We start from the raw sequence: 19,763 nt of genomic DNA, 5'->3' as shown, positions 1-19,763 counted from the left end.
TAATATTGTATAAAATAATGTTTCAACTTTGGGGATAGACGTGAATTAATAAAAAATTATGGTTTATTTCCATTCTAAAAATAGATATATGATTATTTTTAAATGTATTAAAAAATATATTTATATTATTTTATTATTAAATTATTTTTAAAGTTAATTAATATACAAATGAACATACGGCTGGATGATAAGCAGTAGACGTGTTCGTGATTAATGGTTTGATTTGGTTAATTAAAATAATTATTTGACTCAAATTAATTATATATTCTGTGGATTTTTAAATAATCCAAACCAAACCAAACAATCTTAGCTCACTTATCTTTTTTTACTTATTAATTAAAGTAGTGAATTGAAATTTACAAGTTATTTGATCATCAAATTATAAGATATGAGATCTTGTGTAGTGAGATGTACACCTGTTTATTAACACTATTAATCATTTTCACTTTACTTATATAAGTATTGCATTCAATTTATTAAAAAAAAATTGTTATATTTTACTTTTATAAAAAAATAAAAATATATAAATTTCATTGAAATTTAAGAACGATAAATTTAAAAATATAATTAGGAGGTATAAAAAAAAATATCAATCAACTTCAAAATATCATAATTAATTCAAGCACACGTATGAATTATAGAATTATAAATAAAATTAATTAGATTTATTATATTAATGATAAATTTTACTATTATTTTAGTGATGAGTTGATTTTTAATGGAAAGTTTTTTTATTTAAATCGAATTGAGATTCCATGTTGATTTCACAATATTGTATAAATTTAGGTATTTCTGGAGGTGCAGGGCGAGGGTACACAGTACAGTACAGTAGATACGATGTATTCATTTTATTATATTACAACTTACAAGATGCTGAGAGGAAGCCAACGTTGAAATGGAAACAAAATAGAGTTGCTATATCTTCAGACCCCGAAGAGAAACGACAGATGACACAGCTCCGCTCTTATGGAGGAGATTCTCTCTAATTTATGAGCTGCATCAGAGTTGAGAAGAGAAGCTCCCAAACCTAGCAAACAATCCCCCATTCTTCCTTTCTTCTTTATTTCTCTATTAACAAAGCTCCTGCATAGCTCAACATCAAATCATCTCATTCTTTCCACTCTCAGAAAGGTTGGTCTCTTTTCTTTTTCTCTTTTATCACCCATTTCCTATTTCTTTTTTGCTTCTTAATTTTAGCCCATTTTTTTAAGTTGGGGTAGATTTTTGGGTGCTTTTTTTCTCTCTTTTTGGGTTTTCTTTAAAATTTTCCCCATCTTCTTGGTGAGGTGCAGATGAAGAGGAACTTATGTGGAGAGAATTAACTAGATGTTCTTAAATTATGCTTTCTTTCCCATTCTTGCATTTTCTCAGCAACCAAACAGTGTACACTTTCATTTAGTCACAGTTTTCAAACAGCAAGGAGTTTTTGTTTTTCTTCTCTCTCTCTCTCTCTCTCTATCGTTCTTTTTGTCAATGAATTATCAGTTTTCAAATTGATACGAAAATCTTTCATTATTCATTGTTCCTTTCAGGATGAATTATCGTTTTCCTTAATATCAGCCGCAAGTTACGTTAGGACTTAATATCCACATCTTTAACTTTGGCATTCGAATTAAAGAGGTTTTGGAAGTATATAGACATGCATGGCAATAAATCTCATTTTTCAGATACATCACAATTTTGCTCTTTATGTCTCTTTCCTACAAGATATGTGCCTGTGGTTTCTAACGTTTCATCAGTAAGTATTAATCTGAAAAATATCAAAAGTTTATTCCTTAAGTTTGATAATTGCTTTACTTACAGCCTGAGAGTCCTTCCAAAATCTCTATTTATAAAAGAGAAGATCATATCTGCTAACGTATATGCTTCGTTGGTATTAGGAGTTTAAAAATGTTATGTGCATAATATATTCCTAAACCTCTTGGATTCATTCCTTCGAATATCGAAAATCGGTTTCAAAGTGATTATGATGTATGATCTTAATGTTTAATTAGTTTAAATTTCTCAGCCTGTGTCCTAGACCTGGACAACATTAATAATATCTTACAGTGCTGGACAGCCAATTGAAAGAGACGTCACCTTTTGCATGAGGCTTCCTCTCTTTTTCATGGATGGATAGCTTCCGTCTTTTTGCTCACTTTTTCTTTTAGATAATGGGTTCAAGCTCTCAAAGTTGGGCCAGCCTGGATTTGGACTGGAATCCGACCAGAATTTGGTCAAACCTGTAGTTTATCATAATTTTGATTGGATTATAATATTAAATTCTGGTTCCGGATCAAACTTTTTCTTTCTTTTCACTTTTTAAATGAAATTTGACTTTCAAATTTGATCAATCGCAAATCAAATTGAAATTGAATACAATTGGAATCATAAATAATAAGAGTACTGGAGCCGCCGTCCAGTTAAGAGATTTCAAATTGATCAATAAACATCCTTGAATTACATTTGGAGTTTTATCCTTAATTCACTGGATGCAGGTGGAGTTTTTCAAGTAGTATCTCGGACATGACCCTGCTGATTTTCAGAAACTTGTGTGTTTGAATCATGTTAGTTGCTTTCAAACGTTGCTTTTGCTCGAAAAAGAATAAGCATACACCAGGATATGAGGAACCCACTGTTCTTGCTGCTGAAACACCTTGTGAGTAATTTGCATTATCACCATTCTGGTTCTTGCAATTTTCCTGGTGAAATTTGTCTGCTGAATGTATGAAATATTTGTCTGATGCAGTTACGGTTAGTGAAGTAGAGGCCTTATATGAGCTTTTTAAGAAATTAAGCAACTCAATAATTAGCGATGGCCTTATTCACAAGGTATGGAAATTATAACTTGGTATCTGTTTCTGCCTTACATGGTCATTCACTTAACTTCAGTTGCAACTGCGCTTGCTTTCTTCTGATCAGGAAGAATTTCAGCTTGCACTCTTCAGGAACAGAAATAGAAGGAATCTCTTTGCAGACAGGGTGTGTAATCTTTTTTCTTCTTGCTTGTAGATGTAATATTAATATTTTCGTTAATATTGCTTATATCTGCAATGACACTTCACCTCTTTCTGTAGATCTTTGATTTATTTGATATCAAGCGCAATGGAGTGATTGACTTTGGAGAATTTGTCCGTTCATTGAGTGTATTTCATCCCAATGCACCAATTGAAGACAAGATAAAATGTAAGATTAATATGTAATGTAATAACTGGAAATTAGTTAGTGAAGTATATGGTTTTTCACACTAACTACTGAATGCATTTTGCAGTCGCTTTCAGATTATATGATCTGAGGCAAACTGGTTTTATTGAACGGGAAGAGGTGAGCACTGCAAATTCTTTCCTTTAACCTTTCTTCTTTTACATTCCTCGAAATCATGAACATTTCACGTTACACCATCTATTTCACTTGATACATTGTGCAAAGTTTTATTTATTTATCTTTTAATTGTCTGATAGTTAAAGGAGATGGTACTGGCACTTCTGCATGAATCGGAGCTGGTTCTATCGGAGGATGTTGTTGAAATGATTGTAGATAAGGTACAGATTCATCCAATACACCTTATCAGATATTGGTCTTATTTGTTTACAGGTATTCATTACAACAAATTAAGTCTTTTGTAGCGAAATTTTAGTGCGGAAGGAATTGCCACTAAAGGTGTATTAAAATGTGTCGTGAAGCAACTGAATTTCACCATTGAATATCAGAAATATCACTAAGCTTGTAGTATCGCAGTTTTGTGGCGATCTACTGTCCATTTTATTCTTTTCGTGACTAATTTCTTGGTAGCGATTCCTACATACTCTAATAATTGTTTGCAGACTTGGAAGGATGCAGACACAAAAGGTGATGGAAAGATTGATCTGGAAGAGTGGAGGGACTTAGTGTCAAAGTCTCCATCTCTCTTGAAGAACATGACTCTACCATATTTAAAGCAAGTAGCAGATCTAACACAATTTGATAATTATTTTACATTGATGTAGTCCCTCAATAATATTTGACATGCCTTTATATTATTTCCAGGGATATAACATTGTCATTTCCCAGCTTTGTGCTACGTTCTGAAGTTGAAGATACGGAAATCTAGTCTTGCATGTAAGTGCTCGATCATGATACTTACTGAGAGGACTTGGAATCAGCAATCATAGCTCATATATGAGCATTAATGTAAGGGCTAGAAACATGAGATAAGCATCCCGCCCTCGAAGCCCACAGCAACTTTTGCAGCTGAGCTCTAGTCTACATGGTGCAACTGCATCCTGCTGTGAACTTCTTAACATAATCCTCCAATGGGAGCTTGGTAAAGATTTATAGTTTAAACTTTTTGCATTTATACATCAGAGTAACAGAGATTTTGTGGTATGTAATACCTGGAATTGTATATTTCAGATTCTACTCGGAAACAAAAATGTATATTTTGTTAGGGACATAAAACCTGTGTAATGAGTTTTTGAAATAATCATCCCATAATCACAAGTATTAATATCAGCTTTGCTGTAGGAATGTGGAGTTTGAAGTTGGACCTCTGGGCTCTGGCCCATCTTTTTAAATATCTAAACTGATTTGCCAATTAATCCTCACTCCTACAGCTGCATCCTGCAGATTGCAGCAATTTCTCCTCTTTCCTTTACCCTTTGCCAAATCTAGCTTGGCCAGGGCTTTGCACAAGCCCATCCGTGCACCAGTTCTTAGCACAGAAAGGTCCTCAAAGTTGAGCAAGAATTTTACACTTTGCACAAAGGACTTTATTAAAAGTAGAAGCAGTGGGTGACTTGAGCTACAGCGTGGGACCCAGCCACCCGCAAAATTGCAAATTGGTTAGTAACATGTATAATCTAGCTTAGAAAGTATTATCTATCTATTTTAGATAAAGTGTAAAAATTATTTGAGAAATTAAATTATTATAATTGATATCAAAATCAGTATGGGTATGAGAAAATAACTACTCGTGAATATATCGAACAATATACTCACGATAAAATAGCAGAACAGACAATAATATGCATGAAAAGGAAAGGTAGCCCCTCGTACAGAAGAATATTTAGAATTGTCTAGATTTTATTAGAAAGTGGTTTGGATAATGGAAAAAGAAAAGAAAATGGATATTTGTTGCCCCAGAAAAGAAAGTAACTGAAAGCAACATCATTTTTTTCTTTCTTTCTTTCTTGCTATAGACAAGGATATGAACCCACTTTCCCCTCATTTCCATAACCTTTTTTTTTTTTTCTTTATCAGAAATCGACTGCCATTTAGATAAGAACAATTATATAAGCATTCTCAGCCATAAAGTTCTTAGTCTAGCAATTAAATATCTTGACATTAATTTTTTTTTTCCAGTTATATCACCAGATTATTTTTTTTTTTTTTTGAAAATGTTTGGCTTCGCGCTATTAGCGCATATTATTAAAATCCATCATCAAAGCCTCATACAGAAAATTAGGAGGGCATACCCCTAATTATCACCAGATTATTAGCGCTATTATCACCAGATTATTTTTAAGTAACAGATATTTGCAAATTCATTATTTCATTTGAAACCGATGAACAGAAATTAAAAATTAAAACAGCCAAAATTTCTTAACAATGGGTATGAGAAGTCCATTTGCATATGTAAACGAATTTTTGCATTCTAAAGCTAAGGAATGTGTTTGCATCTTTCTCTTCATTACTATAAGATCAATTTGTAAATTTACTAAATGTGAATGATTCAATAAATATATTTAAAAAATATTAATTAAGTAATAGGTTTATAACTTATAAAAATTGTTTAATTTATTATAGTAGGAATAAATATATTTAAAAAATTTTAATATTATCCATATATGTAAATAATTTTCCATATTAATAAGGTAAAAAACATTAAAATTTAATAAATCGCTTTATCAGTTATGGGTAATCGTCACATCAACTATAAATTTAATTTAGGGTAAATTACAATTTAATCTCTCTAGTAAAATATAATCTTTCGTCCCTCTATTTTAAAAAATCTTCAATTTAATCCTTTACATTTAAAAAAATTGTAAAATAGTCTCTACCGTCAAATTTTCAGTTAACCTTTAATTTATTTTAATAAAAATGACTAAACTACCCTTTTTTTTCTCATCCTTCTCCTTCTTTTCCTGATCCTCTTCTTCCTTTTCTCCTCCTCCTCCTCCTTCTTCTTCTTTTTCTTCTTCTCATTCTCCTTCTTTTCCCGATCCTTTCTCTTCCTTCTCCTTCTCCTTCTCCTCCTCCTCCTCCTCCCAATCCTCTTTTTTCTTTTCTCCTCCTCTTCCTTCTCATTCTTTTCCTGATCCTTTATCCTCCTCCTCCTCCTGTGTTGAAATGGAGTGAATACTGTTTGGTTGAATTTTTTTATTTAAAGAGTAGTTTAGTCATTTTCATTAAAATAAACGGAATATTAACTGAAAATTTGACGGTAGGGACTATTTTATAATTTTTTTAAATGTAAAAAATTAAATTGAAGGTTTTTTAAAATAGAGGGACGAGAGATTATATTTCACTAAAACAGAGGGACTAAATTACAGTTTACTCATTAATTTAAATACCTATAAAATTTGCTTATTGACTTTGGCGACCCTTGGCAGGCGTAAAGTTGACAGGCGAAGGACTTAAAGATTTGATTTAGTGCATTTTTTTTAATTATTTCAATTCACAATTATTATTACTTTAATTTTACTACTCTAAATTTAATTTGAAATTATGACCATTATTCAACAACAATTTTTTATTTTTTTTATTTACTTTGATAAGTTTAAATATATTATCTATAATTTTCATTTTGTGTGTAGAACTTTCTAATGTGATTGTCGTTTTCCTCTTTATGGATATTATAGCTGTTATGCAAATATTTACTTAATTAAAAATATTATTAAAAAAAATATATGTATCAAAATAATTATGCAAATATATTATTATTTTATTATACATATTTATAAATTTAATATAATAATAAATGATTTAAATATGAATGATTTTAAATTTTATTTTTTATTTTTTAATTTTTAATTTTTAAAAAAATCATTATTTTATTGTACAATTATTTTACAATTAAAGTTGTAATTTTATAAAAAAAATTAATCTTTATTAAAAAGGAAAAAATTGATAAAATAATAAAATTGTAGAGATTAAAATGTGCTGAAAATAATAGTAATAATGAAGTGTAACAGACTTTGGGTTTTAGCTTGGAATCTAACGTATTTCAAGTTCGGAAGCTAAAAGTCCACAATCAGCAACCAAAAGGAGCTCAGCTTTTCAGCAGATCTCTTCCAGTTATCTCCAACTCCAAGCTCAGAATCCAATTCCTTATTCCTCTTCAATTTCAGATTTTTAATCGAATAACTCGATCTGCCCAGGAATCTTTCTTTCCCTCTCATGGCCGATCATTTCCATTGTCTTTTCCAATGAATGATAGTTTTTGTTTTTGTTATTCCAATCCAAGTCCTCTTTGGAAAAGATAATGAAAGTTTTGATTGTGGAGGCGATACAGTTTCATATTCTACTACAGGATCCAGCTGATTATTTCTCGTCGTGGAGAGAGCTTCCTTAGTGAACTAATCCTTGGAGTTTCTTAGCAGGTAAAATATGTTGCTTTCTTTGTTTCCTTGGTGTGTTTGGAAGAAAATCAGCACGAAATGGAAATGATTTTATTTTATTTTAAAAAAAAAAGAGTTAGTTTTACATTTTATTGCTCAGAAAATGGGGGGAAAAGATCGATATTAAAATTAACGCTGTTTTAGTTCATTTAATGTCAGTTTGTGATTTTACACAGATAATATAGCTTTTAATCTTGTCTTTCTTCTGGATTTTTCATTTGAAGGGTTTGGTTCATGCTCTCTACCAATTTAATTGATAGCATTTAGTTCTCTTGTAATGCAATCGGTTAACGAGAACCAGAACAATAAATTGAAGCGTTTGAGATCATTCAGTAACGACATGCCTGTGACTGACACCATAGCTCCTCAAAATCTTGATGACTGCATTTTTTTCCCTGTTGAGGATATTGTGCAATCCCCATTGCCAGGATACGATGCACCCACTTCAATCAGTTTCAGTCCTGATGATACTTTAATAACTTTCTTGTTTAGTCCCGATCAAAATTTGAGTAGAATGGTGTTTGCTTTTGATCTCAAGACTGGTAAACGGGAACTGTTTTTTAGTCCTCCTGATGGTGGACTTGATGAGAGTAACATATCGCCAGAAGAGAAGTTGAGAAGAGAGAGATCAAGAGAACGTGGACTTGGAGTGACACGGTACGAATGGGTGAAGACAAACTCAAAGAAGAAAGCAATTATGGTGCCTTTGCCTGCAGGGGTTTGTTCACTTATTTCTTGTAATTTATAATAGTTGGTGAGATTGTTTTGTAATTGTTGCTTTGTGTCTTTTTTCCCTTAAACAATATACATGGATAATTGGCCTTACCAAGGCGAAGGAATAAAAGTTGCTCATTGGTACTTCTCGCTGGTGGTATTATTATAGAGTTGGCTTATATCTCATTTCATGTTTTGCAGCTGGTAGAACTGCATTTGCTAATTTAAACTGTTTTCTAATGTTCAGTACTTTTTTAAGTTAATTTTGTAGAGGATTTTGCCAAATCCAATGAAATATGGAATAGAAAGAATTAACAGAAAGTATTTCAGTTTGAATTCCATTGGATGGTTATGCCACAAATTTGAATTCATTAAGCTCTGCTGACGGTTTATTTCCTATGTGTTTACAGATTTATTTGCAGGAACTTTATTCATCAAAAGTGGAGCTTAAACTTCCTAGCTCACCATTTTCACCAATTATTGATCCACATCTGTCCCCGGATGGTACTATGCTCGCTTATGTGAAGGATAGCGAGCTGCATGTTTTAAATCTCTTGTACAATGAACCAAAACAACTAACACATGGTGCACAGGGAAATGTAGTGGTAGGTTTCAATTAACTGGTAACTTTACAAGGTTCAATCTTTGTAATCATCATTGGATGTGATGCAGTATAAGCATAGATTTCATCTCAACTAATACATCATGGCATAGGTTGAGTGACTGACATGTTTGTTTTGTGTCTTTTTATTCTGTCTTAATGATATTGGTGGTCTGGTTGAAAGAGAAATATGTTCTTCTACCATCTTGACTCTTAATGGTCCAATAGATTACGATATCAAGCATTATAATTTATACAGCTCTGTAATAATTTCACAATGCACTTCAAGTCTAACTAGGTGGTTCTTAGTGTATGCTTCTTCTTTACACTGCAGCTCTGTCCAGGGCATATTTTCAGATTAAATCACTGCCAACTAGTTCTTTACTTTCAAACTTGCACATTATATGTAGGGCAGTTTGTTACCAATATGTTTTTCCAGTTTTGGTTCTTTTTGCATCCACTTATGCCTGATATTTAAAGTTATGCAGGATACTAGGTTCCGTAATGGGTAAGAAATCAAGATGTTGTTAGTTCATACTCTTCCTCAGCTTATCTCTAAATTTTCCGTTACTTACTCTTAGGTGTTTGCAAAGTTTAACCCGGGCCACCGTGATATGGTAGAACTGTGGAACACTTGTCTGAATGTGGTACTGGAATTTAGTTTTGGATGTTGACAATTTTATTCTTGTTTCATATTATGTTTTCCCTGTAACATTGAAATTGAAGTGGTTTTCTAGAGGAGGGTCTGTGGCTTGTTCTTACATTGCTGAGGCTCTGGTGCCAGGACAGGTTTCTTCAATTTTCTTCTGTAGATGCATATGATTTTAGGAACAAAAATTGACACTTTGCATTGTGGTGAATAAATTCTTTTTTTATTAATGCTCTTATGCTTTGAAGTTGATAGCCTTCCTTTTTGCCCCTGCAGACTCATGGCCTTGCTGAATATATAGCTCAGGTGAGAAATATATCCAATTATTTCCTTTTCATTTTCCTTATATGCATTAAATTAGACGTTCTCTGTTTTGCAAATAGTTTTCCTTTTCATCTCTCAAAAGAGTCATGTTTGCTTAAGGAGGCTCTTGGGAGAATTTAATGATAAATAACTTTATGATGAGGGAGTTTTTGGTTAATCATGCATTCTAACAAAGGAGACAGTTAATGATTTGCTCCACTATGAGTGTGTAAAAACTCTATGGTGTATGGTGGATGTCTCTTTGGATTAATCAAATCCATAGTCCATTCAGAGAATTTGAAGATGGGGATTATAATACTTAAAAGACTGGTGGTCTTATTCCAGAGTTCAACGTGAGTTGGTTTTGGATGCCATAACATAAAGAGAAATAGATTTAAGGGTTGTTGAAAGTAAATACGTTCAGACAAGTATCTAGTGAAGTGAATTTATATGCTTTCGTTACGTATAAAAAGGAATCTGTCTACCTTTTTTTTTTTTTCGATTTTGCAAATTATGTTGATACCTTTCCCCTGAAGTTTCCTAAATCACAGATCCTAGTCATGGATGGCAACCCAGATTCTCTGTGCGTGTTTCTGGAGTTACCTTTACTAATTTCTCTTTTTGATGCAAACATACTAGTTTTACTCGTTTTAAGTTGCATTAAATTGATTCTATAATTTTGTCACTGCTGCTGTTGTCACTGCTTTTCCTCTCTGGGTAGAATTATATTTCTTCTCTGATCTTTAATTTTGTCAATTGCAGGAGGAAATGGACAGGAAAAATGGATATTGGTGGTCACTTGACAGCAAATTCATTGCATTCACAGAAGTTGATTCATCTAAGATACCTCTTTTTAGAATAATGCACCAAGGTAAAAGTTCTGTTGGTGTAGAGGCACAGGAAGACCATGCTTATCCCTTTGCAGGAGCTTCAAATGCCAAAGTTTGCCTTGGGGTAGTTTCTGTTGCTGGTGGTCCTACGACATGGTTGGATCTTGACTGTGGAGGAACTAAAGAACTGGACAACGAGGAGGAATATTTGGCCAGAGTCAACTGGATGCATGGAGATATCCTCATAGCTCAGGTTCTAAACAGGTCTCACTCCAAATTAAAGATCCTGAAATTTGATATTAAGACAGGGCAAAGAAAAGTTATATTGGTGGAAGAACAAGATACATGGGTTAATTTACATGATTGCTTCACTCCTTTGGATAAAGGTGTTTCTGAATATTCTGGAGGATTTATCTGGGCAAGTGAAAAAACAGGCTTTAGACATTTGTATCTCCATGATGCAAATGGCCCATGCTTGGCACCTATCACTGAAGGCGAATGGATGGTTGAGCAAATTGTTGGTGTAAATGAGGCTGCAGGGCTTGTGTATTTTACTGCAACTCTAGATGGACCTTTGCAATCTAACCTTTACTGCTGTAAACTTTACCCAGATGGCAACCAGAACTCGCTTGGCCCAGTGAGATTAACGCATGGTAAGGGGAAACATGTGGTTGTGCTTGATCACCACATGCGTAATTTTGTTGATATTCACGATTCCCTTGCCTGTCCCCCTAGGATTTTGCTATGCTCCTTGCTTGATGGAACTGTAATTATGCCTCTGCATGAACAGTCATCTACCGTTCCACGATTTAAGAGGCTTGAACTTGAGCCTCCAAAGATAGTTCAGGTTCAGGCAAATGATGGGACCATATTATATGGAGCTTTATATAAGCCTGACCCAACAAAATTTGGACCACCACCATACAAAACCTTGATCAATGTGTATGGTGGTCCAGGTGTGCAATATGTCTCTGATTCTTGGTTAAATACAGTTGACATGAGAGCTCAATATCTACGGAGCAAAGGCATTCTGGTATGGAAGGTTAGTCTTTTCAATTCGGAAACCTGAATTGTTGACTTGGTTTTGATAACTGTTTTAATTGGGTAGAATGTGGTGGTATTTTTTTCTCCCAAACACCTGTCTTGTCCAAAAATGCTGTCTGAACGCATTACAGCTGCCCATTTGAATACCTACCTCAATGTTTCCATAATGTGTTAATCATAATTCTTTTCTGCCATTTGAACGATGGAAACTTGCATTTTCTGGATATTTGTTTGTGTTCTTTTTGCTAGGTGCTTGTTTAGGCACACGTATTTTGAAATCTCAAGTTCTTTCATGCTTGAATATTCCTGCAACGGAAAGGGACATGTTTAGCTATTGAATGTAACGTTTGGAGACATCTTATACTATGATGCATTGCAGTAAGCAGCTTAAATGCTAATGTGTTATGACACAAAAATAAACTTGCTATTTTCCATTAACATCTCAAATCACATCCATTTATTGGTTTTTAAAATACTTTTATCTTGATTGTTTCACCATTTACAGTTGGATAATAGAGGAAGTGCTCGGCGTGGGCTAAGGTTTGAAGGTGCTCTTAAATACAATGCTGGTGGTGTGGATGCTGATGATCAGCTTGCTGGAGCTGAATGGCTCATCAAACAAGGGCTAGCAAAAGTTGGTCATATTGGGTTGTACGGTTGGAGCTATGGGGGATATATGTCAGCTATGATTCTCGCCAGGTTTCCTGACGTCTTCCGTTGTGCTGGAGCTGGAGCTCCTGTAACGTCATGGGATGGATACGACACATTTTACACGGAGAAATATATGGGATTGCCCTCCCAGAATCCTACAGGTTATGAATACAGCTCTGTGATGCATCATGTGCACAAGATAAAAGGAAAGTTATTATTGGTGCATGGAATGATTGATGAAAATGTGCATTTTAGGCACACTGCAAGGCTTGTGAATGCGCTGGTGGCAGCTGGTAAACCATATGAGCTACTAATCTTCCCAGATGAACGACACATGCCACGCCGGCACAGGGACCGAGTTTACATGGAAGAAAGGATTTGGGAATTTGTTGAGAGGAGTTTGTGAATTGTGAAGTAAATTATTGCTTGTAGCTTGTTTATATGGGCTCACCTTGGTGCAACAATAGTTGGCTCCATTGTGACTAGAAGGTCAGCTGCTGGAGTCAGGGAAAAGATCCTTTGTGGCTGGGAGGAAGATCCCAGGTTCGAATGAGTCGTGTAAACAGCTGGTGTTGTCCCACGTTAAAATTTGTTGTACATTGTGTAAAAAATTTGGGACGACTACCCTTGTCACATAATAATGCCCTTGTATTAAATGCTATTGGGGCTTTCTTTTAAATTTTACCTAATTCAGGTGATGGGGATTGAAAATATTCTATCTACTTCCCAGTCTCAATGGTCTTGTTTTTAATGCATAGCAGTTAGCAGTATTATCTATAAATAATCTATTCTTCTAAGTTATTATTTTTTTAAATACCAGTGGAAAACTATTTGCAGGAATCAGGCCCAATGAAACAGACCCAAGAAATCAGGCCCAAGGCCTGAAATAAAGCAGGAAACGCATTAAAAGAAAGAAGGAAATGAGGTGTGGGTAAGGCAAGCCAACAAATCAAAATCGGCATTTTAATTGGCCCTCGCAAGCCAACGAATCAAAATCAGACAATCTAATTGGTCCAACCTATACCATCTTATCCACATTTCTACCATTCCTTTAAGATCCACCACCCTCATAAATCTATAATCCTTTTTTCTCCTTCTATCTTCTTGATCACACACAGTTCTCCAAGTCCTTATGGCAATGGCAACTCAAGCCTCTCTCTTCACACCCACCACCACCATTAAATCAAGCAACCATGTGATCGTGCCATGGAATCAATCCTCCTTTATCTCAATCCCAACTGCTGCTAAACCCCTTAAATACTCCAACCCTCTAACTCCCATCAAGGCTACTGCTGCAGAGGGAAAAACTGAGGAGGCTCCGGTGGGCTTCACACCACCGGAGTTGGACCCAAGCACCCCATCGCCAATTTTTGGCGGCAGCACCGGTGGTTTGCTGAGAAAGGCTCAGGTGGAGGAGTTTTATGTGATCACTTGGGACTCACCCAAGGAACAAATATTTGAAATGCCCACTGGGGGTGCAGCCATTATGAGGCAAGGTCCTAACTTGCTGAAGCTAGCTAGGAAAGAGCAGTGCTTGGCTCTTGGGACAAGGCTGAGGTCCAAATACAAGATTAAGTACCAGTTTTACAGGGTGTTTCCAAATGGGGAAGTTCAGTATTTGCACCCTAAAGATGGGGTTTATCCTGAGAAAGTGAACCCAGGGCGTCAAGGTGTTGGGCTGAATTTCAGGTCAATTGGAAAGAATGCGAGTCCAATTGAGGTGAAGTTCACTGGGAAGCAAGTTTACGATCTGTGATTTTATGTGATTATTTTTACTGTTGTTTGGTGTAATTTTACTCCTTTTTACTTTTCAATAAAAAAAAAAATGCCCGTAAAGGATCCTGTAATTTTAATATTTTTAAGAATTTGAAGCTGTCTAATTAAATTCACTCCAAACAAACAATGCCTAATCTTTAACGCATTTCCCGGGGGTAGGGATTAGGGAGAAGATAAGCGTCATTTCAGCCGTTAGATTTTAAACAAATCGTTACTTGCTTCCGTACATTGACGGTTTCTATAAATAATAATTAAATTCTCGGCACCTTTATCTATATCGTTAGTTGAAATTATCGCGTTCTAGATCCTTCTGCCTAGTGCTGTCTTCCTTTTTTTTTTTTATCATAATATATTTTTACTATAATACCCTTTTACCTTCCATTTCAAATCTTAAACAGTAATTAAAAATAATTAAATTATAAAAATATAATTTTGATTTAATTAAATTAGTTTTTTTACCTAACTTAATTACTTCAATTTTAATAATTCTCTCTCTAAATAATTAAAAAATAATTATTGCATTTACATAGATAAAAAAAATAATTAACACTCTCTAATCTTTTCAAACAATAAATAATAATAGAAGCGCACAGAGGAATTATAAATTTATTATACACCATTTTACTCTTAAAGTAATTCTATTATTTAAAATTCTTAATTTTATGATAATAGGCGACAAATGATAAATTTAAAAATAATAAATAATTTTAGTTTTATAATTAAAATTTATAAAATATTCAACAATTACAAGTTTTATAATATTCATTTATTTTAATTTTAAATTTTTATTTAAATGACATATTAATTTTAACTTTTTCAAAAGAGATAAAAAGTGTTAATTCAAATAAAAGACGAAAACTTAAAAAAGACAAAGTATAAATGTACGGCAGTCCTAAAAGAATTAAATGTTTTTTAATTAACATGTGAAATTAATTTCACATATTAAATTAATTTAATATGTTAAATTAATTTTTTTGAAATAAATAAATGAATTTTTTTTTGAAAAAATATGTGAAATTAAGTTATTTTAATATAAATGCAAAATGTAACGCCTTGTAAACGCCGTCATGCCCTTGCCAAAATTCCGTCGGGTCAGCAACGTGCCTGTTGGCCTCTTACTTGTTTGTCTCTTTGGAGAGTCGAGCAGAGAGGAAGCCAAAGATTTTCCTGTTTAGCTTCGAAATTAAGTAAATGAAAGAGAGCAACTTCAAATCTGCCAAGAATTACCAAATTTCTCTTCATTTCATCGCCATTTAACTTGAATTTATCCTCCGATTACTGCAAATTCAGGTAATTTTTCCTTTTATTTTATTTATTTATTTATTTATTTTTTTGTCAAAGGAATTATTTTCAGATTCGTTTTGTTTATGTAATATGCTTGTTTGGTTGCCAAGAAATGTGAAGAGAAATTTAGGCAAAGGACATGAAAATGGAAATATTTTGAATTTGTTTAATTTCGATAAACTACCATGTTTAGGATTAACAATTGCTAAGGCTGCGTAATTTTATCTTTCGGTGAAGCATTCGCATTTCTAATTTCGTTTTGGTTACCGAGAAAATGCGAGTGGAATAAATCAGAATACCCGAGCTTTGAGAACTCTGATTACTTGAATTCTAGTGGACTGTTTAGCCTTGTCTGCTGATCGGGGTATATTATTATTCTTTTTTATTTGGTTTATAGGCAAATGAATAAGGAAAAAAGAAAGGAATATGTTTTTTTTTTTCCATTTCATCTGATCTAACTCAGAGTTAGGGATTTAGCCTGTAACATCTGATTTTACATTAACTTTTTTGGTTCCTCCATGATGAACGGTGCGAAACAATATTTATTTGGTCTGATTCGATATTTCTGTGCATTTCAGGGGATCATATTCGATTGGTGAAGACATCAACCTTTCGGAGAAACCTAAGCTATCAAATTTGATTACTTAAATCATGAATATTTGATAGGCACTGCTGAAATGTTGGTTCATATAGTTTTGGAATTGTATAGGACACTGACGTATGTATGCAGAATATGAGGATTTTGTTCTTATGTTTGCTTTTTCCTTGTGCCTTTCTGAGGGAGGAACTGGTGATAGGCTTGAATTCGGTGGGCATATCTTGTTTAGGTCATGAAAATTATTTGTAATAGCATTTAGGGTGTAGAAGCCCATATTTGGCTGAGGAAGTAAACAGAAATATACACTATAGGAATGGCTAGCGTAGCTCTTAGTTTTTTGCGCAAAGAGCCTTTGGATTTCCATGGAAGCTTTATCAGACCTAGTGCTTCATGCTTAAATGATACAATCTTGATTTTTCTGTCTGTTGCGGGTTCTATGATTCCCATGCATGTTATGGAGTCAGATTCTATTGCATCTGTGAAGCTGAGGATTCAGGCTTCCAAGGGTTTTTTTGTGAAGAAACAAAAATTGGTTTTTGAAGGTAGGGAATTGGCACGAAACAATTCTTGTGTGAGGGACTATGGCATTGCTAATGGGAAGGTGTTGCATTTGGTGCTCAGGCTCTCAGATCTCCAAGCTATAACAGTTAGAACTGTGTGCGGCAAAGAGTTTGAGTTTCGAGTCGAGAGGGCTAGAAATGTAGGTTATGTGAAGCAACAGATTGCTAGGAAGGGGAAAGGGTTTGATCTCATTGACCAAGAATTGATTTGTGATGGCGAGGAGCTAGAAGACCAAAGGCTTATCAATGATATCTGCAAGAATAATGATGCTGCGATTCACTTGCTTATTCGAAAATCTGCCAAAGTAAGGGCCAGACCCTCTGAGAAAGATTTTGAATTATCTATTGAAGCATTAGATTTGACTGATAAGGGAGATGGTGTATCAGGAAAACATCAAAACAGGGCATTATCTGTGGCACATAGGATTGTAGAGGGGAAACCATTACTTAGAGATTTCATTTTGGAGCCTCTAATTATTAATTCTAAAATTGAACTGCCACAAATAATCAAAGAGTTAATAAACTCTACATTCAATGGGTTAGAGAAGGGTAATGAACCAATTCGATCTTCTGAGGGATCTGGAGGAGCATATTTCATGCAAGATTCATCTGGTCACAAATATGTTTCTATTTTTAAGCCAATTGATGAGGAGCCAATGGCTGTGAATAACCCACAAGGGTTACCCTTGTCAGTGAATGGTGAAGGATTGAAGAAAGGAACACAAGTTGGAGGGGGAGCATTGCGAGAAGTTGCAGCTTACATATTGGATCATCCAAAGAATGGGCCACGCTTATCTTGGGATGGTCAGAAGGGTTTTGCTGGTGTCCCTCCAACAGTAATGATTAAGTGCTTGCACAAAGGTTTCAATCATCCAGGAGGCTATGAATGTGCTACAAAGAACATAAAGATTGGTTCACTACAGATGTTTGTGGAAAATGATGGGAGTTGTGAGGATATGGGCCCCCGTGCCTTCCCTGTGGATGAGGTACACAAAATCTCAGTCTTGGACATAAGGTTGGCAAATGCTGATAGGCATGCTGGGAATATATTGTTCAGCAAAGATGGTGAGAAAGGGAAAATTTTGCTCGTTCCAATTGATCATGGTTACTGCTTGCCTGATAGTGTAAGTTTTACTTTCCATCTGTATATGTGATATATATGGTCCTAATGACGTTATTCTCTTAGGCTTATGCTAATCAGTTTTTTTTTCTAATGTGTATTATGCATTTTTACTCTTTTATTTTTTAGTCCCTTAGTGTGGCCAGAAGGTTTTGGCTTAACCAATTTTTGACTTTTTGGCTCATTTGGTTTGAGCAAGCTTATTCAAGCAAAATATGATACTTGCACAGGTAGTTGATGCTAAAGTTATTCCCTTTCCCTCCCCCCAACAACAAAAAAACCACGCACACACACCTTTGTGCAGAAAAAGAGAAAGAAACATACACACAAGCAATAAAAGCAAGATGTTAGTTTATCCATAAATACGTATGAGAAATTTCTGGGATTATGAGATGATCTATTTTTTCTGACTCTGTGCCATGTAATTTCTTTTCCTGCTTGGCGTGGATGTTCTTATGTTGCTTTTGGACGGAGCTTTTTATTTTCTCCCTCAATTATAGAACTTGTACCATTGATGAGGCTATGAAAGTTTATTTGCTTGCTTTTTTGTTATTATCCGTCTTCTGGATTATATTTTCAAGATTTCCAATCAATCACTTGCTATGTTATCTTGTAAATTAGAGAACCTTGTAAATCATATGACTTTACTCCTGGTAACTAACAACAGTTGCTACTGACATCAATTTTCATAAGCATGGGAGCCTTTTTCTGTAGCGTTGCTGAGAAAGATTGAATTCGATTCACAAACAATTTTGTACTTTGTTGTGGTAGCATTGGAAGCTCTTTGCTAGGACTTCTGGATTTATGGCCGTCACTTCTCACATTTAATGTGTTTCTGCTGCAGTTTGAAGACTGCACTTTTGACTGGCTTTACTGGCCTCAAGCTCGGCAACCTTATTCACCTGACATTATTGACTACATCAAAGCACTTGATGCTGAGCAGGATATAGCACTTGTGAAGTTTCATGGATGGGACATTCCGCTCGAGTGTGCCCGCGTCCTTCGCATTTCAACTATGCTCCTGAAGAAAGGAGTAGAGAGAGGACTTACTCCCTTCGCCATTGGAAGCATAATGTGTAGGGAAACAGTGAAGAAGGAATCTGTGATAGAGCAGATTGTTCAAGAAGCCCGGGATGCTGTGCTCCCAGGAAGTAGCGAAGCTGCATTTCTTGAAGCTGTATCATCAATTATGGATCGCCATCTTGATGAGCTATCCCAGAAAACCTCCAATAAAGATTCTGTAGATATATAACACGTGTGGAATTGTCATCATGCTCATGTATGGTGATACAAGATGGCACACTTTATCCATGTTTTGATGGTCGTGCGTATTGGGTTCTGTGCAACCTTGATTGGTGGCTGGAACTTGTAGTGCCATAACCTACCTCATTTTGTTCATACGTCTGACCTTGTCTGTCCTTTCCTCTTTTACATGGAAATGGCATTTTAAGAAGCGACTCCAAGGAAGTTGTAATCTGGATGTTTGTCGTGATGTTAGTTGTGTTTCTTGTGTGGACAATGGTACATGCTTGGTCCTTTTTCATCTTAAATGTTTCATGTGATTTTGTTGGCTTCATGTTCTTGTTAGTGTGTTGGTTTACTTTTGGAGGCTAGTAGTTCCTGGGTTTATCTCGCCATCAACGTATGCAATCTCCACGAGCATCAAAACTATGTGGGTGAAAGTGGTACTGCCCCTACAGCCTTCGAATTTTTTGCTTTTTGTTTTCAAAGCCTGTAAGTTTTATGTTATTGAATCCATAAATTTAAGCACATTAAAGGAGTTAATAAACAGCAAAAAAAAAAGGTACAAAAAGAGAGAAATTCAACAAATAGAATATATGTTGCTATATTCTAAAATTTTAACATTATGTTTATTGTGCATAATGATTTAAAGCTCAATAGTACACATGTGGATGTCTCCACCATGTTTTAGCTGAGGAAGGGGGAAAAGTCTTTCTTTGTTAATTTTTATTTAATTTTGTCGTATTTCCATCTGCAACTTATAAGATGGATAGAGAGAGTAGAAGATACAGCTGGCCATGTGCATTCTTCTTGG

General features: G+C 34.6%; 4 protein-coding genes across 8 annotated transcripts; all 4 read left to right on the top strand.

Moving 5' to 3' along the window:
• Window positions 1–870: 870 nt before the first annotated feature.
• LOC110605547 (calcineurin B-like protein 4) lies at window positions 871–4,470 on the top strand. Of its 5 annotated transcripts, none has more exons than XR_006349251.1 (9): window positions 871–1,131; window positions 2,478–2,638; window positions 2,729–2,811; window positions 2,902–2,961; window positions 3,057–3,165; window positions 3,251–3,303; window positions 3,441–3,573; window positions 3,804–3,920; window positions 4,006–4,470. XR_006349251.1 is itself a non-coding variant. In XM_021744179.2 (9 exons), the coding sequence occupies exons 2-9, from the start codon at window positions 2,545–2,547 to the stop codon at window positions 4,045–4,047; spliced, it is 639 nt and encodes a 212-aa protein (XP_021599871.1). In that variant the 5' UTR covers window positions 874–1,131; window positions 2,478–2,544; the 3' UTR covers window positions 4,048–4,470. The 5 variants fall into 5 exon arrangements, 3 of the variants coding, with proteins under 3 accessions (XP_021599871.1, XP_021599864.1, XP_043808655.1); XR_002486412.2 differs by having other exon boundaries at window positions 872–1,131; window positions 3,804–3,916; XM_021744179.2 differs by having other exon boundaries at window positions 874–1,131; window positions 3,441–3,521.
• A 2,660-nt stretch (window positions 4,471–7,130) lies between these two features.
• On the top strand, window positions 7,131–13,091 carry LOC110609587 (dipeptidyl aminopeptidase 4). The gene is made up of 6 exons (XM_021749272.2): window positions 7,131–7,559; window positions 7,802–8,295; window positions 8,702–8,896; window positions 9,818–9,847; window positions 10,607–11,716; window positions 12,224–13,091. Exons 2-6 carry the CDS (start codon window positions 7,855–7,857, stop codon window positions 12,773–12,775), a joined length of 2,328 nt encoding a protein of 775 aa, XP_021604964.1. The 5' UTR covers window positions 7,131–7,559; window positions 7,802–7,854; the 3' UTR covers window positions 12,776–13,091.
• Window positions 13,092–13,446: 355 nt separating this feature from the next.
• Window positions 13,447–14,205, top strand: LOC110609589 (photosystem I reaction center subunit II, chloroplastic). The gene has a single exon (XM_021749275.2). It carries the CDS (start codon window positions 13,502–13,504, stop codon window positions 14,123–14,125), a length of 624 nt encoding a protein of 207 aa, XP_021604967.1. The 5' UTR covers window positions 13,447–13,501; the 3' UTR covers window positions 14,126–14,205.
• A 985-nt stretch (window positions 14,206–15,190) lies between these two features.
• Window positions 15,191–19,283, top strand: LOC110609588 (phosphatidylinositol 4-kinase gamma 3). The gene is made up of 3 exons (XM_021749273.2): window positions 15,191–15,435; window positions 16,008–17,711; window positions 18,552–19,283. The coding sequence occupies exons 2-3, from the start codon at window positions 16,341–16,343 to the stop codon at window positions 18,957–18,959; spliced, it is 1,779 nt and encodes a 592-aa protein (XP_021604965.1). The 5' UTR covers window positions 15,191–15,435; window positions 16,008–16,340; the 3' UTR covers window positions 18,960–19,283.
• The last annotated feature ends 480 nt before the right edge of the window (window positions 19,284–19,763 follow it).

This window comes from Manihot esculenta, chromosome 2 (assembly GCF_001659605.2).
Source record: "Manihot esculenta cultivar AM560-2 chromosome 2, M.esculenta_v8, whole genome shotgun sequence".
NCBI classification, from domain to species: domain Eukaryota; kingdom Viridiplantae; phylum Streptophyta; class Magnoliopsida; order Malpighiales; family Euphorbiaceae; genus Manihot; species Manihot esculenta.
Note: the sequence above shows the minus strand (reverse complement) of the source record. Positions and strands in the feature narration are given on the sequence as shown.

Excerpts from the sequence above, each read along its gene's own strand:
- LOC110605547 (XM_021744172.2), top strand. The coding sequence starts at position 2,545 with ATGTTAGTTGCTTTCAAACGTTGCTTTTGCTCGAAAAAGAATAAGCAT. Across the intron at positions 2,812-2,901 it reads GCGATGGCCTTATTCACAAG|GAAGAATTTCAGCTTGCACT; the intron begins GTATGGAAATTA and ends TCTTCTGATCAG. Across the intron at positions 3,304-3,440 it reads GTTTTATTGAACGGGAAGAG|TTAAAGGAGATGGTACTGGC; the intron begins GTGAGCACTGCA and ends ATTGTCTGATAG.
- LOC110609587 (XM_021749272.2), top strand. The coding sequence starts at position 7,855 with ATGCAATCGGTTAACGAGAACCAGAACAATAAATTGAAGCGTTTGAGA. Across the intron at positions 8,296-8,701 it reads TGGTGCCTTTGCCTGCAGGG|ATTTATTTGCAGGAACTTTA; the intron begins GTTTGTTCACTT and ends ATGTGTTTACAG. Across the intron at positions 8,897-9,817 it reads GTGCACAGGGAAATGTAGTG|ACTCATGGCCTTGCTGAATA; the intron begins GTAGGTTTCAAT and ends TTGCCCCTGCAG.
- LOC110609588 (XM_021749273.2), top strand. The coding sequence starts at position 16,341 with ATGGCTAGCGTAGCTCTTAGTTTTTTGCGCAAAGAGCCTTTGGATTTC. Across the intron at positions 17,712-18,551 it reads GTTACTGCTTGCCTGATAGT|TTTGAAGACTGCACTTTTGA; the intron begins GTAAGTTTTACT and ends TTTCTGCTGCAG.
- LOC110609589 (XM_021749275.2), top strand. The coding sequence starts at position 13,502 with ATGGCAATGGCAACTCAAGCCTCTCTCTTCACACCCACCACCACCATT.